At 42.9% G+C, this 16866-nt stretch overlaps 2 protein-coding genes across 2 annotated transcripts in view; both read left to right on the top strand.

Annotated features, from left to right (window-relative positions):
- LOC306920623 (UDP-glucuronosyltransferase 2A2-like) overlaps nt 1-16866 on the top strand; it is a gene marked incomplete at both ends in the record, with an annotated part of 303140 nt that overhangs the window by 257816 nt on the left and 28458 nt on the right.
- On the top strand, nt 7628-11935 carry LOC306919568 (uncharacterized protein). Its single transcript, XM_079496192.1, has 9 exons — nt 7628-7683; nt 7856-7888; nt 8008-8115; nt 8539-8626; nt 8848-8907; nt 9791-10134; nt 10353-10541; nt 11156-11462; nt 11777-11935. The coding sequence occupies exons 2-8, from the start codon at nt 7883-7885 to the stop codon at nt 11417-11419; spliced, it is 1059 nt and encodes a 352-aa protein (XP_079352318.1). The 5' UTR covers nt 7628-7683; nt 7856-7882; the 3' UTR covers nt 11420-11462; nt 11777-11935.

A 16866-nucleotide genomic window follows, 5' to 3' on the forward strand; every position in this document is an offset into this window, starting at 1 on the left:
TGCACTATATGTGTAGTTGGGTTGGGGTCTTTGCCCCAACTACACCCAGGTCTGGGAACAGGTCATTTGGTCTGGGAACAGGTCATTTGGTCTGGGAACAGGTAATTTGGTCTGGGAACAGGTAATTTGGTCTGGGAACAGGTCCTATAGGTTTGAAAAAAAACATTGAAGACCTCTGCTGTATAGTACAGTAACATGTGTGACGTGCACACATACGTGTTACTGCATGAACACACTTGACTTTGTTCTATTGTTATATTTACTTCTAGAGAGGTCTGGTCACTCCGATTGCCTATCATCTTATCTCATCGCTCTCTCCTTCCCCTTCTCAGCTCTATACTGTATGTGAAGAAAAGTATTTATTTTCCGTTATCAAAGGCCCATGAGAGATGAATAATTGCAGTGTCTGCAATTGTGCGTGCGTGCGTGCGTGCGTGCGTGTGTAAAGGTGTTGTGGAACCATGCTGGAGGTTACTTTGAAGAGCCTGGGATATGACAGTAGATTCCTCTGATCGGGAATGTAACACAACAAGGGAATTTATCAATGGTTATCACTGGATTTAAATTAAGCCTATTTCATCGAACAAATAGCCAATAAAGCGCTATGCTGTGATGTGATGTGATGCAACACTTTGTTAGCATGCTGTACTATATCTTTTTAAATTGCATTTATAATTTGTTTTAATTTTGTAAACCTGACTAAATAATCTCTCATGCCTTTTAAAACTACATCCTGTTTCCTGTACAAAGAGATTTTATCAAGTGAAGTGACTAATGAAAATTCACATTCATGGTTCTGACTCCTATACTGCCATAGCTTCAAAAAGTTATGCTTGTGCTCCATCTAGTGGCTATCAAATGCAAATGGTTTCTACACTATGGATCCATCAAGTAAAAATCCTCCTTCAGAGGATTATTTACAGCTCTGCTTTGTGACCTTTGCTTTACTAGCCTAGTAGCCTACACAAGCTCCTCATATCCTTTATCGTCACTGTTGGGCTGAAACCTTGTATAGACTATCTCATATATATAGGCTTATCTTTTTATTTTTTTATTTTTTCGTTAATATGCCACAGACGAAAAACAGTCTAAGTCCACACTATTTATCCATAATGTATACATGATAGATAAGGGGTCAGGACAACGAGGCCTTTTCGTGGAGGGGTCAGAATGAAATTTGGACTTAGACTGTTTTTTGTCTGTGGTACTATTAACGCCCATACTTCGTTGTACAAGTGAGTGGCGTGCAACAATGGTGAAAATAGCATAATTTTATCTCACCTGAGACCGACCCTGCACTGCATAAAATCAAATCTGACTGGGAATCAGAACTTGGAATTACCCTTTCAGAGCAATATTGGGAAAAGCCACTCAATGCCATTAACTCCTCGTCTTCTTGTGCTAGACTTTCCCTAATCGAGTTCAAAGTAACTACACCAGGCCCACTACAGTAAAACTAGGCTTGCTAGAATGTTCCCAGAGCTAACAGATGCATGTGACAAGTGCCATCAGTCACCAGGGACACTGTCCCACATGTTTTGGACATGCCCCAAGCTCTCGCATTTCTGGGAACATTTCTTTGTTACAATTTCTGCGTTACTACAGATCAATGTAGCCCCATCTCCCCAGATAGCCGTCTTCGGAACCCCTGCTTCTGACCTACGTATAACCTCTAAACAAGCTAGTGTGATCGCATTCTGCTCTCTCATTGCCCGTCGCCAAATCTTATTTAACTGGAAAGGTAGCAAACCACCACCGCCAACCACATCCTGGCTACAAGATGTTATGCTATTCCTGAAATTGTATATTGTATTGTATATCAAATGTAAACCCCATTTCAGTACAAATCCCTTCCTAACCTCCTCAAGCATTCTCTCTCATTCAACTGGGGCCTGGGGGGTGGTCGCCCAGCAGGCTAGAACGACATACACTCATGTCAATTAGAGGCCAGACCACACTGTATGGTAACTGAACTCCACACTGTTTTTGATTTCTCTTTTCTTTTCTTTTGTCTTTGTATATTAGTCTTTCTCATGTGCGATATTAGGGGCGCGTTCGGAAATTGTGCACTGTGCAATGCAAACTAATAGAGAGTGCGCTCCCGGTGCGCATTTCCGAACGCACCCTAGGTTGTTGTTGTTTTCTCTTTTCTGTATTTTTGCTTGTTATTGTTATATCTTGTAATTTTTTCCTGTTTTCTGTTTGTCGTTTTTTGGTTTGTTGTGTATACTTACCGGTACTATTTGCAACACGTGCTTGTGACTTTTGTGTATTTGTGTTTGTGAAAACAAATAAAAAGAATAGAGAAAAAATAACATTGGCACTTGCTGTAGTGCTCATCATGTTTATGAAATCCCATTTGTCAATAAAATATAATTTAGAGAAAATAGCAGAACCACATGAGTGGGTAAGTGTCTCTGTGGGTTTTTAATAGGGATGTCCCGATACACTTTTTTCGCTTCCGATCCGATCCCGATACCTCAATTTCTGTGTTAGCTGATACCGATACCGAATACAGATACCAGTGTCGTGATCTCATGTTGTGTTTATAGCTATATCTCGTGTTGTGTTTAGCTCATCACTCAAATGTGCACTTGCAGTTTGGGCAACTCCAAAGCAAACTCCACATGTCCCAACATTTTATTTACCTGCCATAGTGTCAACCCCTTACCCCTGTGTCGGATCTGTGGTTAGACTGGCATATTCACCGATACCGATATGACATGATATGACAAATAAGGGCCGATCCGATACTTTTCCCGATACCGATACAGTATCGGGACATCTCTAGTTTTTAAATATTTAACCAATGAAAAGCATTAACAAGCGCTCGTGACTTAATAACTACATTGGATCAATTTCCTGAAGAGTAACACATTTTGGACTGTTGGACATACAAGGTTCCCAACCAACAGCAACGTTGGCTGCACCTTATAAGCCTCAAGCCCTATAGCTGACAATGCAGTGTGCACCCCTTGTTGATTTGCTCTCTGTTGGCATATAGTTATAGGCATAGCCCCCCACGCTTCCATAACATTGGTACAGCTTGTAATGAATCATCATCATGAGTATCTTTGATGATATAACGGAAAACACCTACGCTTTGTCTGAATACCAGACAGTAGACAATGTGTTCCAGACATTTCAGGAAAACTATGAGCTTATCATCATCAAGACCAAGGAGCTGTGCTGTGTGGGAGCAGAGAGAAATTACACTAAAGCCCTAACCACACCAAATGGTCAAGACGGTTTTAGCGTTGTCCCTGCGTGTGATATGTCTTGTTGCACGTTCACCCACATTGACCCTAGTGATTCAACGCATGGAATTCAATGGCCCAAACCACACCAAAGGGTGAAGATGGTTTTAGCGTTAACTCCTTGCAACCATTTGGACCCAAGGAGTTGCATGGTGACCCTTTGGTGTGGTTAGGGCTTTAGGCTACAACAACTATTCAGTATGGGAGGTCAGCTGGTAGAAAAAGTACATTAATTTATTTTAAACATATATAAAAAAAAAAAAAGAAACTCAAATAATTTAAGTACAGTACTCAAACTAGAAAAAGTGCCCTTCCGGGCACAGGTCTCCACCAGGAGGATAGGAGTGTGTGTGATGTTTGGCAAAATGTTTAGGAGTGATATAAACATGTTTGTTTGTTTTTTGCAACAATTTTCTTCATTTTGTTGAGGAAATGCAGAGCCAGATCACTCATAGCATCTCTGAGGATAGAATTCTGGATGAGCAGGACATGAGCAGGCATTTTGTACAAAACGGGCCACTCGTGAAAACTTTGGAAGGCAATCTTAGCTAATCGGTGTAGAATCTGAGAAATCCAACAGGCTCGTCTTGATCACATGACTACAGAGATCATGTGTACCGATTTGCGTGAGATTTGGATGAAATCAAACAATGTGTTTTGCAGAAATCGGCCTCATGGTGGCGCTATAACCGACAGATGTGGAGGGATGCAGGGAAAATGTTTTTCCATGGCCTCTAGGGAGTGCGCATACATAAGTTGTATACAGATCGATGCAGTTATAGGTAAAAACAGGAATTGGCCTGTTATAGCGCCACCATGAGGCTGATTTGGGGGGGGAAATAGCGGCATGTCGTCCTCGACCTAGTGGAAATGTGTGTGTATAATTTAATGGAAATTGGACACTGTGTTTGTGATTTGTGGCATTTTGTTTGAAACGGACCAATTATGTGAGCTTTGGAAGCCAATCTTAGCCAATCAGGATGGAAGATGGGAAATTGTGCAGATCCGTGTTGATCACATGACTATGGAGATAGTGTATACCGAATTGTGTGATGTATGGATAAAATGTGTACGAGTTATCTACAGAAATGTGTTTTGCCTAAATCGGCCTCATGGTGGCGCTATAACAGGCCGTTGAGGAATATTTGGGGCAGAGGTTCGTCGTTGGCATCCAGGGAGTGTGTGTGCACAGTTTGGCATGGATCGGGCCAACGGTGCCGGAGATTAGCTGATAACGGACGGACGGAAGGACGGACACACGGACGGAGTGCAAAACATACTCTCTCCCCATGCCTTCGGCCTGCTGGAGACAATAAGAGTAATGCAACCCTATATACAGTAACATCCCTTTCCATGTAGTCATCTACAGACTGTAGAAAAGAGTTGTCCTAGGCTGCGTTCGAATTGCTAGGGTTGTTCCCTACTCCCTACTCCCCATACGGGGACCCAGACTCAGTGGACTCAAATAGTGATGAATTCGGACAATACTCCCTGTATGGGGAGCACCGACTCTGACGTCAATATCGGTAGAGGGCGCTATAGGTCCGCGGGTTCATGTACTTTTTATTTGCATTGTAATCCCCATAGGGTTTTTTCAGATCGCCTCATAAAGAACTGTATGAAAAATAAACAAATCATCCCGCCGTTTCACTCATTTGGATATGAAGAATCAACTGACACCAGTCAAAACGCTGCTGCTGAAAAGATGATAAAAAGGTTATTATTTTAAAATAACATAGGCCTATGATTATTATCAATAAATTAATATTATATCCATTATCCAGCAATATGAAAACTAGTAGCCGATCTACAAGCTCTGCTCACAATACGGACGTTAACAGAAACAGCAGTCCAATAAATTGCTGCCTACATAATGAAGTTTTAATGTATTTAGCGCAATTCAATGAAATAATGTTAGATAACATATATGTTTTAATGGCAGGAATTAATTAATATTAATAAAACATATGTTCGGAATTAATATGTCTCACATGCATGTACAAAATATATATTTGACTTTAGCACATAAATGACAACCTCACCAACCTTAATCCAAAAACTATTAAAAAAGTCTGCGGTTGTAAAAATAGTGTCGGCAGCAGGGCGCGAAACCGTGAACCGATGAACAATGGTTTGAAAGGCGGCGTAACAGCCCACTAGACTAACAAGAGAGCTGATATAAAAAGGTTCTGAGGCAGCATAGGAGTCAAATAGGCCAGCAGGGCAGCTGTCAGAAAGGGGTTCAGATTAGTAATACTATTGCAAATGAATTGTTTTATTATAAATAAATAAAATAAAACAATTGCAAATAAATGCACAGATCATTTGTCTCGAGATCTGTAGCTTCGAGATCCGCCAGGGAAGAAAAGAGAGGGGAAACGAAAGTTTTAAAAGTACATTTGTGTTGATTTCTTTCGCTGGTTCAACTTCTGCCTCTTCTGAGTTGGAGCGCAATAAGCGCATGCATGCAGAAGCAGCGCACGTGCGCGCAAACGCGTGCATGTGCGCTCAAGGGCGAGCTTGCGCAATGCATTATGGGGCAGATTTGCTTCGCTGTGTTTTTGTAGTGACCATCGGATGGTCCCTACAAGCGAAGGCTTTTTTGTGTCTAAGTCCATTTGGCGTTTTTTAAAATGATGTCATTTTCTGTAATTTTCTTAAACTGCCAATAAAGTATTCTATCTATTCTATCTATCTACAATTCCCGGTGCATTGTGGGATACTTCAGTCCACTACATTAGGGTGCAAAAATGCTCACTACATATTCGGACACTATAACAAAATGGCGGAACCCCAAAGTAGTGCACTATATGGGGCATAGGCAGTGCTTAATTTCAGCCGGAGCTTGGCGGAGCTCAGCTCCGGCAAGCGTCACTTGAGCTCCGGCACCTGTCACGTGAGCTCAATTGAGCTCCGGCACGTGTCAACCTGAGCTCCCCTACCTGTAGAGGCAGCTCCGGCACCTGTAGAGGGCGCTCCGCTAACTCAAAATGCACCTACACAGTGTATTTTTTTCATGGGAGGTCAGGTCACTTTTCCCGTGACCCGTCCGTAATGGGGGAAATGCGCAACAAACAAAAATAAACGGAATCGTATTGTTGTTGTGAATGTGAAGTCATACTTAGTAGCCAAGCAAGGACCTACACACACAAAATGTCTAAGAGACAAAGACAAGGGAATATTTTAAATTTCTTCGGCAAAATCAATGCAAAGCAGCGCAGAAATTAGCCCCATATGTGCCCTCTCCCTACGCTCACGGAGCTACAGAATGAGCGTAGGCCGTAGGGAGAGGGCACATATGGGGCTACGCAGAAATGAGCAACCGCTACTCCGCCCAGCCCCTCGGCCCCGCCACCACCACCACCCGCAGCGGCTGTTGTGGATGATAGCGAAGAGGACATGGGGAGAAGTGGGGACAGTGACTCGCAGGCCTCGCCGTCAGAAACACCAATAACAACCCCACCACCACCACCACCACCTGCAGCCGCGGCTGTTGTTGATCCAAACGAAGAGGAAATTGAGTCAAGCGGGGACAGTGACTCCGCATCGCCGCTAGAAGATGATGATGTGGAACCAGTGGAAAAGAGACCCGGGACAGACATTATCTGGACCGCAGAGCAATTTAATATCCACAAAACAAAGCACCCATGGATAATTCGAAAAGGAAACAACTTTGGCTGCACAGCGTGCGGTCAGGTAGGGAAAAAAGGTGCAGGAGCCTGTGTGAAATCAAGTCACCACCGTGGACAAGAGAGAGAGCGATCGTCAGCTGTTTCCACGACCAGCGCATATGTTCTAATTTTCTTATGACATTCATACATTGAAAATTATGATTGTTCTACATTGATGGGTGCAATGTGCATATAATAAATAAATGCACTGTCTGTTTGGAAACAGAAGCTCCTTGTTGTTTGGCTTATATTCTGAGGCTTTGGTTAATGTCGGGGAAAATATAGTCTCGTCAATTAAACTGTGAAGCTTGCTGGTGCAGTCACTGCACTGTCTGCAGCTCCTACATTTTGTGTGGTAAAAAAAGTGTTTGTGGGTAAAAAAAAAAAAAACGTCCCGGCGGCCACGCGCACATGCACGCACATGCACGCGCGCCAGCGCGCGTGCATGTGCGGGAGGTGAGCTCCGGCACTGGTTGAGTTAGAAATTAAGCACTGGGCATAGGGAATGAATTCGAACGCAGCCCTAGTGAGCAACAGCAATAAGCAACCCTCCCCCTGGCCTATTACATGATTGGATCCACCCACCTCACCTGCTGTCATTCTCTCTCAATCCCTAATCACACCTGCTCTCACTACCTCCTCAATCAGTGGCCTGCTATATATACACTGCCTGACTTCCTGCCCATTAAGTTATTGTATGTTTGCCAAGAAGCCACTGAAGCCAGTCAAGTCAGCAGTAAACTGAAGCAAACACGGTAGGAAAACTATTTTTATTTTATTATTAATCTACACATTATTCACAACGGGCAATCGCGGTACTGATTTCTGTCTCATGTTGACGTTAAATGTTAGTTTGTTTCTAAATAGCCTACTGATGTACCGTATACTGTGCAGTGAGTTAACATTAACAATCGCCTTCTCTGTTAGGAAGAACATCACGAGCAAACGAACACAATGGAGGTGGGTCACCGTTGGTGTTAAATGTATTTACCCGACACAGTCTATCGTGGTAACTTTTTTTTCTCTGTGGTTCTTTGCTCTAAGATTTAACTTAAATATTTGTGTATAATATACAACAGAACGCAGATCTGCCCAAGGCCGTCTCTCGTCTCCCCTTGCCAATGAACTCCACAAAGAGACCGATCCTGGCCAATGCTTCAGATAACCATGAAAGCCAGCCTGCCCAGGTTTGTGTTGCTTTTGAAATATGTATTAACAGTTTGCAGAATCACAGTACATTTCAACTCAATACAAAGACTGTTAACTGTGAGTGGACGACCCAGTTAAGCATTACACTTGTTTACAAGAGGGGTCCACCTTGTTCAATTCATAAAAACATTTAGAGACTTACAAATGGACACTTCTATATAGTCAAAGAACAGGAATTCATCATAAGGGAGGTAAAAAGGGAAAAGAAACGTATACAGTGTGGGGAAAAAGGGGTGGGGGGGGGGATTCAGATTTTACGGAGGCCAGTTTCGAACAGTTTAAAAACCACCTTTAAAAATTACTTTAATTTCCTGCTAAATATCACAACCACAAGGGCTGGGAAAAAGTTGTGGTTGTACCATGTTCTGACCCCTAACCCATTATTGATGCCGTTTCTGCAGAAAAGGCAGCGCAAGGAGTCTGAGGTGGTAGCAGCCACTACCATAGGCACCAAGAGACTCCCAGCGGCCAGTGCCAGACCCCCTGTGTGTAAGTTCACCATACACTGAAAATCCTCAGTGTGAGACTGTCACTGTGTACTGTATACAAATATAACTATATACTATATACACTCCAAATATAACTATATTTGGAGTGTAGGGTCCAACCAACCATCTTCAGGACTGTCTTTCATTTGACAAGAATTTAAGCTTTTTGTTATGAATAAGTTAAAAAATTAAGTAACCACTGCCACCCTCTGTGCCTTTCAGCTAAACCAGACAGATCCATGGGCCATCCTGCTGCCACGGTTGCTGCTGGGCCTTCTAGAGGTGAGTTGTCTGAAACATGCGATCTAACCTCGCGTCACCAGGATTTCCCCCCTGGAGGAAAGCCTAGTTGGAGTTACAAAATTGCTGTGTAATCTGGTCTGTACTCTGGAGTGGATCATATCGTTATGTCATGTTGTAGTCATCAGGCCGGAATCCTCAATCTGGAACTTCATTTCCCTCAAACCAGAAGAATAACAATAAGCGTGACTCGTTCTCTCGTAGCCTGCAGCTTTTATGGGGAAAAATCGATTTGAGGGCCTGACTACAAAACAATGACTACAGCATGATGTAACGATATCATGGGCTCCCGACCAGATCATAAACCCGAAAAGGAATGCTGCCCAGGCTAGCTGTTATCAGCTAATTTGTTACATTAAGTCTGACTGCAGAGGTTAAACTCTTGTCAGCTCTAGGCCACCCATCAACAATGGGACTGGATGATTTTAATTGTCAGTGTTAACACGAGGCACAACAACCTAAATTGGGTAACCTAAATGAATCTTCCCAGTCTTTGACTTTGTGCAGTTTGTTAATGGACATTTTGGACACTGTCTGAGGCGTTTACGTGCTGCACAGAGCCCAGGAAGGCCTCAAGTAATTTGATTACACCCCAGTAGCTCTGGGTGTCTGCCAGGCAGAGACCCATGTTGTCTCTGTGCTGCCCTGCAACAAAATGGCCTAGCCCCTGCTCTTATGCCTGAACTGTGGTTAATGGTTCCAACACCAAAGCCATCTTTTGGCTTTATTTGCACTTAGTTCATTACATTGTTAACTTAACTAGTTGGTATAAAAGTAATTAAATAACACTTGTGTGATGTGAGTGGCACCTTGATGATTTAGAGCGGTTGGCACAGCTAAAAAAACACATTTTGATGTCCTACAGGTGTAGCTGCTAAAATGCCTTTCTCAGCCACAAGCAATGTGGCTGAGAAAGTGGCCCTATATCAGAATAAAAAAGCTTCTGATCAGAGCAACCTTTCAGCTGGAACAAAGCGACCTAGCTGGGACTTAAAAGGCAAGGTTGCTGATATGCAGGGCAAGCTCACTGCATATCAGCATAAAGTAAAGTCTTCTGATCAGAGCAATGAGTCGCTCAAGGCTGCAGTGACCGAGAAGGACGTCATCATCAGAGAACAGCAGAGTCGGAGTCCAGAGCACCTGGAGCAGGAGCACAAGGCTACAGAGACCCTTGCAGAAAATCTGGAAAGGGAGCTGCATTCTCTAAAGGTAAGCTATTACACCATTTCCAATAAATAAAGCCTCTGAACTTGAACACACTTGTCTCATTTGCTTTCCCCACCCAAGGTTCGCAACTCCACATATGGTCAAGCCAAGGGTTCAAAGTCATGACCTTTTGACAACAGCCTAGATTAAAAAAATAAAAATGCAGATGGAAGCCTGTATAAAACCATGGTTCTTAAAATGTCTCTCTGCTTCTCTCAAAGGTGAAGCTGTCTGTGGCCGAGTCCAACCTGGCTTGTACCCAGACAAACCTCTGTTGTACCCAGACAACACTCAGAGAGACTGAGGAGAAGCTGACCTCTTGCCAGGAGACGGTAGCCCGCCAGAGGGATGAGATCCACTTTGGCGAGATGGAGCGACGGTGCCTACACAACTTCATCCAGGAACTCAAGGCAAGTTTTTAGCATTGTAGGGCTCTGTCTGCATATAAATGGTAAATGGTAAATGGTGCATTTATATAGCGCCTTTATCCAAGGTGCTTTACATAGTAATCTAGGATCACAGCTAAACAAGAACCTAGAATCAGTCTAAAGTTTCAACAATACCATATAATATAAAATCATACAAATCTGTACATTGGAACTATACAAACTATAGGATCTGTCTAAATAACATACTAAATTAAATGTTATGATGTACGATCGGTCGGGAGGGGATGGACGTGCACTGCTGACCATTGGGAAATCTGGGACAACTCCCGAACGGCCGGTCCAGTCCAGGCTGAACCAAGCCAGCCGTTTTAGGAAAAAAACTAAATTAAGATATATATTTTATATAGGCCTATATGATTCGACCACGTGCCTTTCCCAGGCTGAATTAGAGACCAAATCACTGTCACCGTTCATCGGTTAGTATTTGGGTCTGCGGCGTGCCACCGGAGGGCAAAGATGTCGACGCACGGCCAAAGGGAGTCTCCAACTCCAACTGAATTATAGAATTAGAGGCCCAGCTCGTCTACGTCTACTACTACTACTACTAATACTAATACTAATAATTATCTCGTCAGGTGTACTCTCTCTCTCTCCTTGGAGAACTTGGTGCGGTCCAGGAGGTGGAAGACAGACCTTCAGAGTCACAGATTGATTCAGTGGAGCCTGACCCTCCATGGAACCGCCACTCTGAAGATGCAGACCTCGGACCTCCACAGAACCGCCACTTCCACTCTGAAGACGCAGACCTCGGACCTCCACAGAACCGCCACTTCCACTCTGAAGACGCAGACCTCGGACCTCCAGAGAACCGCCACTTCCACTCTGAAGACTCAGACTGACAACTTTGGGGAGACTTTGAACTCCCTGAGGTTTGCTAGCAAGGTGGGTAGTACTTATCTACTGTATTTCTTGAGCACACATTGTAACTGCTTAAACTGGGTTTCAGGCTGCTAGCCAAACACAATTTGGTGTCTCCATGGAAACCAAACTTCATTTAAGCGCAGTATAAGATTTGAAAATGTATGTAAAATTGCTCATGATTCTATATTTGGGAAAACCAACACTAAAATATATTAAGCAGATCCTCTTTTTTTTTTGGAAAAGTTAAGCAATATGCTTCTCGTGTTGCTGCGGCTTGTTTTGACATTTGTTCATTCAGTGTTTGGTCTTCAATGTAACATTATGTTCTCTTCCAGGTTAATTGCTGCGTCATTGGCACGGCTTCAGCAAATAGGAAGTAGTCGTCGTCGGGATTATTGTACCTTATGGGGAAACTAAGCAGCATTTGTTTTTTAACATTTTAAATTGAAAATGACAGCATTTGTGATTTTTAACATTTTCAATAAAAGTTTTTGGACAAAGTTCTGTGTATTCTGGAAAGTTGTTTAATCGGTACACATATTTGCGCAAAGGCTATATGGCGGTCAAACGCATATTTTTGGTGTGTGCAAACCCTTAGGTTGACAACTGGTTATTTGTATTGCCATATTGTTCTTGCTTAATGTAAATCACTCTGGAAATGATATGGCAAATTGACATTTCTCCCCAACTACTCCTAATACTACGGCAGCAGTGTGTTGGTGTATATGTAGATATAAATACAGGCAGACGGCTATTTTTCTTTTTTTTTCTCCCTCATTGCCAAAGTGACTTTTCTTTCTTGAAAACCAAGCAATTATGCTGTGAGGAAGTCCAACATTTTAATGGGAAATACCTTGGAAACAAACTCTGACATCCCGTTAGTCTGGACATATATGGATTCTGCGTGCGGTTAACCTAACATTACTATTACATTTTAGTCCACTTGCCAGAATGTGAACCTGGACATTTTCAGTACCCTAATGTTTTGTTGAGTATGGGTCCCCAGCATTTAGAAACTGCCGGATGCTAACTTGCATATGTTGGGCAATTGGCATAAGCTGGGGTATCATTGACACCCTATACAATTCAAATTTTTATTATGCTTTAAGTGGTATGTGACATTTCAAACTAGGGGTTTTTCATTATTCTGAATCCATTGCTAGCATTCATTTTGCATGGAAAAACACAGGGCCATATATGATAGGCACTTGCCCAACTGTGCTGATCAACCTCATCACATTTGTTATGACTGCTCGACCTCATCACATTTGTTATATGTGATGACTATAACCGTTTTTAGCCAAATGAGAGTTTTTCATGCAAAGCTAATGCTTACAATGGAATCGGAATCATGAAAACCCTCAGTTTGACATGTCACATGCCACTTAAAGCACAATGGAATTTTGAAAATGTTGCCATAGGTTGTCAATGATACCCCAGCTAATTATTACAATTACACAACATGCAAGTTAGCATCCGGCAGTTTCTAAATGCTGGGGACCCATACAATATATTTCTAACAAAACTATAGGGTACTCAAAATGTCCAGGTTCACAAAGGGGCTCTATGGGCTGGCAAGTAGACTTATTTAGGGATATAGATAGTCATGAGGTTAGGGATAGGGTCTGAATTATATCACTGAAATGTGGGAAACCATCCTTGCCGTATTAGTCAATGATCAGTCATGGAAGGAGGTTAAACAGAAAATTGTTTTCAAGACTTGTCACTTGGAAAGAGTGGGAAGATGTACTTACAAAACAGTCATATCAAGGGACCTCAAAACCTACTCTAGTGAGGTTTTTAACCAAGTATTGGAGAGTCTGGATTGGTCCGATGAGCTTAAAAGCACACTTGTCGAAGAAGCTTGGCTTGGCTTCAAAACCAAATTTACATCAGTACTGAACAACATGGCTCCTTTGAGAACCACCAGGGGCAAAACCCGCTCGGAACCATGGATGAATTCGGACATACTGGCTGCAATGAAAGCCAGAGACAAAAAATGCTCTGAATTTCTAAAATGCAAGTCAAAGCTAGCCAAGCGCTTCGACAGTGTTCGCCAAGCTCGTTTGAACAACCTAAATACCCAACGAATAAAGCTACGAAACAATGTAACTGCCATGACCAAATCAGCTAAAAGTAACTTCATTAATGATAAAGCTCAGGAAAACAAAAACAATCCTCATGAGCTCTGGAAGCTACTAAACAATCAACTAAGCTATGGTCAGAAACTAAAAACCAGATTTTCAAACATAAACATCAAATCGGACAACACTCTCATCACTGACAACCTTGATGTGGCCAACTACTTGAATATCTTCTTTACAAACATAGCAACAACTCTGGTTAACAAACTGCCCTCCCACTCTGGGCTCTTTGGTGTAGAGCATATTATAACCTTCTACAGAAACCTAGGTGTTTGTAAAGACGATTTTAAAATAGTTATGGTAACAACTGATGAGGTAATTAAGAAACTGAGTGCCCTCCAACCCCACAAGGCCACAGGCCATGACAACATTCCCTCCAAATTTCTCAGAGACTCAGCCATCTCTATAGCTCCAATCATCACCCACATAGTAAACCTCTCCATCAAACAGGGACAGGTCCCCCAAGATTTCAAACTGGCCAAAGTAACCCCCTTGCACAAGAAAGGGAGTAAATTAGACCCCGGCAACTACCGCCCTATTTCTATTCTTAGTTCCATCTCGAAAGTGATGGAAAAAATAGTCTATGAACAGGTTGAAAAGTATCTTGCCACTAATAAATTATTGTACGAGTTCCAATCTGGCTTCAGAACATCCCACTCCACTGACACATGCCTTCTCTATTTGAGCGACCACATCAAACAAGAGGTGGACGCTGGCAAATACTGTGGCATGGTCATGCTGGACCTCCAAAAGGCTTTTGACACCGTGAACCACTCCATACTGGTTAACAAGCTAAAAGCAATTGGTTTCGATAGCACATCAGTGAGCTGGATGCAATCCTACCTGGAGGGGAGAGAACAGATGGTGGAAGTGAACGGAACACTGTCCCCCCCCCTCCCAGTGAGCTGTGGCGTTCCACAAGGAAGCATACTAGGGCCTCTACTGTTCCTAATATATGTAAACGACATGACTTCAGCTTGTGACTGCAACTTGTTCCTGTTCGCAGATGACTCAGCACTGCTGGTCTCGGACAGGGACAAACTGCAGGTTGAAAATGCCCTCAGCTCTGAACTCGGTAGAATCTGCACCTGGCTCGCTGATAACAAACTATCTTTACACCTGGGAAAAACTGAATCCATTCTCTTTGGCTCTATTAGTAATCTCAGCAAGGCAAATGGCTTCTTGGTTAGAGTGGGTGACAATGTTATCACACGTAAAGATGAAATTACCTACCTAGGTTCCATCCTGGAGGCTAATCTTTCCGGTGATAAAATGGCCACCAACGTAATCAAAAAAGTCAACCATAGAACAAGATTCCTCTACAGGATCTCCTCACTGGTCAACAAAAACACCTTGAAGACCTTAACAGGAGCCCTTGTACAGGGTTTCTTTGACTATGCATGCACCTCCTGGTACCACAGCACCTCAAAGGCCCTTAAAACCAGGCTCCAGACTTCCCAAAACAAACTGGTCAGGCTCCTACTTGATCTAGCCCCCCGAACCCACCTCACCCCTGCCCACTTCGACAGGCTGGAATGGCTTAGGGTCGACGACAGAGTACAGCATCTTGCAATGGGTCTGGTCCACAAGATTCGATACACCACCAAGATACCCATGTACCTGTCTAGATACTTCCTTAATGTTAACGAAGTCCACACCCACAACACCAGAGGGAGTGCAACGAACCATGTACAACCCAGATTCGGCACAAACAAGGGACTAAATTATTTTCGCTCCTATGCCACCAAAATGTGGAACGCCCTACCAACTGTCATTAAGACATGCGAATCCCTTGACTCCTTCAAAACCGCTCTCAAAGGGCACCTACGGATGGCTGCAATTCGAAACTGGCCCCCGTAAAATCTGAATCCCCGCCCCCCCCCCCCCCCCCCCCCCTTTTTCCCCTCACTGTATATATTTCTTTTCCCTTTTTACCTCCTTTATGATGAATTCCTGTTCTGTCTATAGAAGTGTCTATTTGTACGTCTCTAAATGTTTTGATGATTTGAACATGGTGGACCCTATTGGAAACAAGTGTAATGCTTAATTGGGTCGTCCACTCACAGTTAACCGCCTTTGTATTGAGTTTGTGCTTGAAATGTACTGTAATTCTGCAAACTGTTAATAAATTCTTCAATCAATCAATCAATCAATTACACTTACAGTCTAGATTTCAAAGATTAGTACACAGTATTATAGAAAGGTGTTTAAAGCTACCAACTATCCCATCAATGGAGGTATTAAGGCTAAAGATGGAAAAGTGTATGATTTAGGACATTAGCCAAACTGATAATGAACAGAACCTAAAACGAGTTCTTTATCATGTTTATGGTCATGGGGGTGGGGGAACACTCAAAGTTTTGGGGTCTGTGGCATAATGTATTAGCATACTTAGCTCTGGTCCATAGCCCTAATGCCCTTTGTTGCAGCAAAGGGCATTAGGGCTACTGTACCAGATTGGGGGTCCTTGCAATTAAACCGTCTCCACCAGTGTGTGTGATGTTTGGCAAAATGTGTAGGAGTAATATATAAACGTGTGTGTGTGTGTGTGTGAGACGCGGCTTGGCCTGTTGTAGCGCCACCATGAGGCTGATTCGAAAACTGTCAAGTGGCATTTCTTCCTCAGCCTAGTGGGAATATGCATGCACAGTTTCACCGCAATCGGACGCTGCGTTGAGTAGTTGTGGCGATTTGTACAAAACGGGTACAAAGCGGGCTACTCCTGAAAAGTTTAGAAGCCAATCGTAGCCAATGAAGGTGGATTATGAGAAATCAAACAAACCCGTCTTGATCACATGACTATGGAGAACATGTGTACTGATTTGCGTGAAATTTGGATAAAATCTGAAGGAGTAATATTAGAAAATGTGTTTTACATATGTCGGCCTCCTGGTGGCGCTATAAAGAGCAGATGTGAAAAATTCCAGGCAAAGGTTTTTCCTTGGCCTCTAGGGAGTTGGCATACAAAGTTATCCACAGATCCATGCAGTTAGAGGTAAAAACACTTTTCGGCCAGTTATAGCGCCACCATGAGGCTGAGTTGAAAATGTTCATGTGGCATTTCTTCCTCGGCCTAGTGGGAATGTGCGTGCACAATTTCACGGAAATCACACGATGTGTTCATGATTTGCAGCATTTTGTTTGAAACTGAGCACTCCTGCGAACTTTGGAAGCTAATCTTAGCCAATCAGGATGGAGTCTGAGAAATCTGAAAGACCTGTTTTGTTGAATGGCTCTAGAGAGACTGTGTACCAATTTGTGTGATGTTTGGACAAAATCTG

Source organism: Electrona antarctica, assembly GCF_951216825.1.
Source record: "Electrona antarctica genome assembly, chromosome: 3".
Classification (NCBI taxonomy): Eukaryota; Metazoa; Chordata; class Actinopteri; order Myctophiformes; family Myctophidae; genus Electrona; species Electrona antarctica.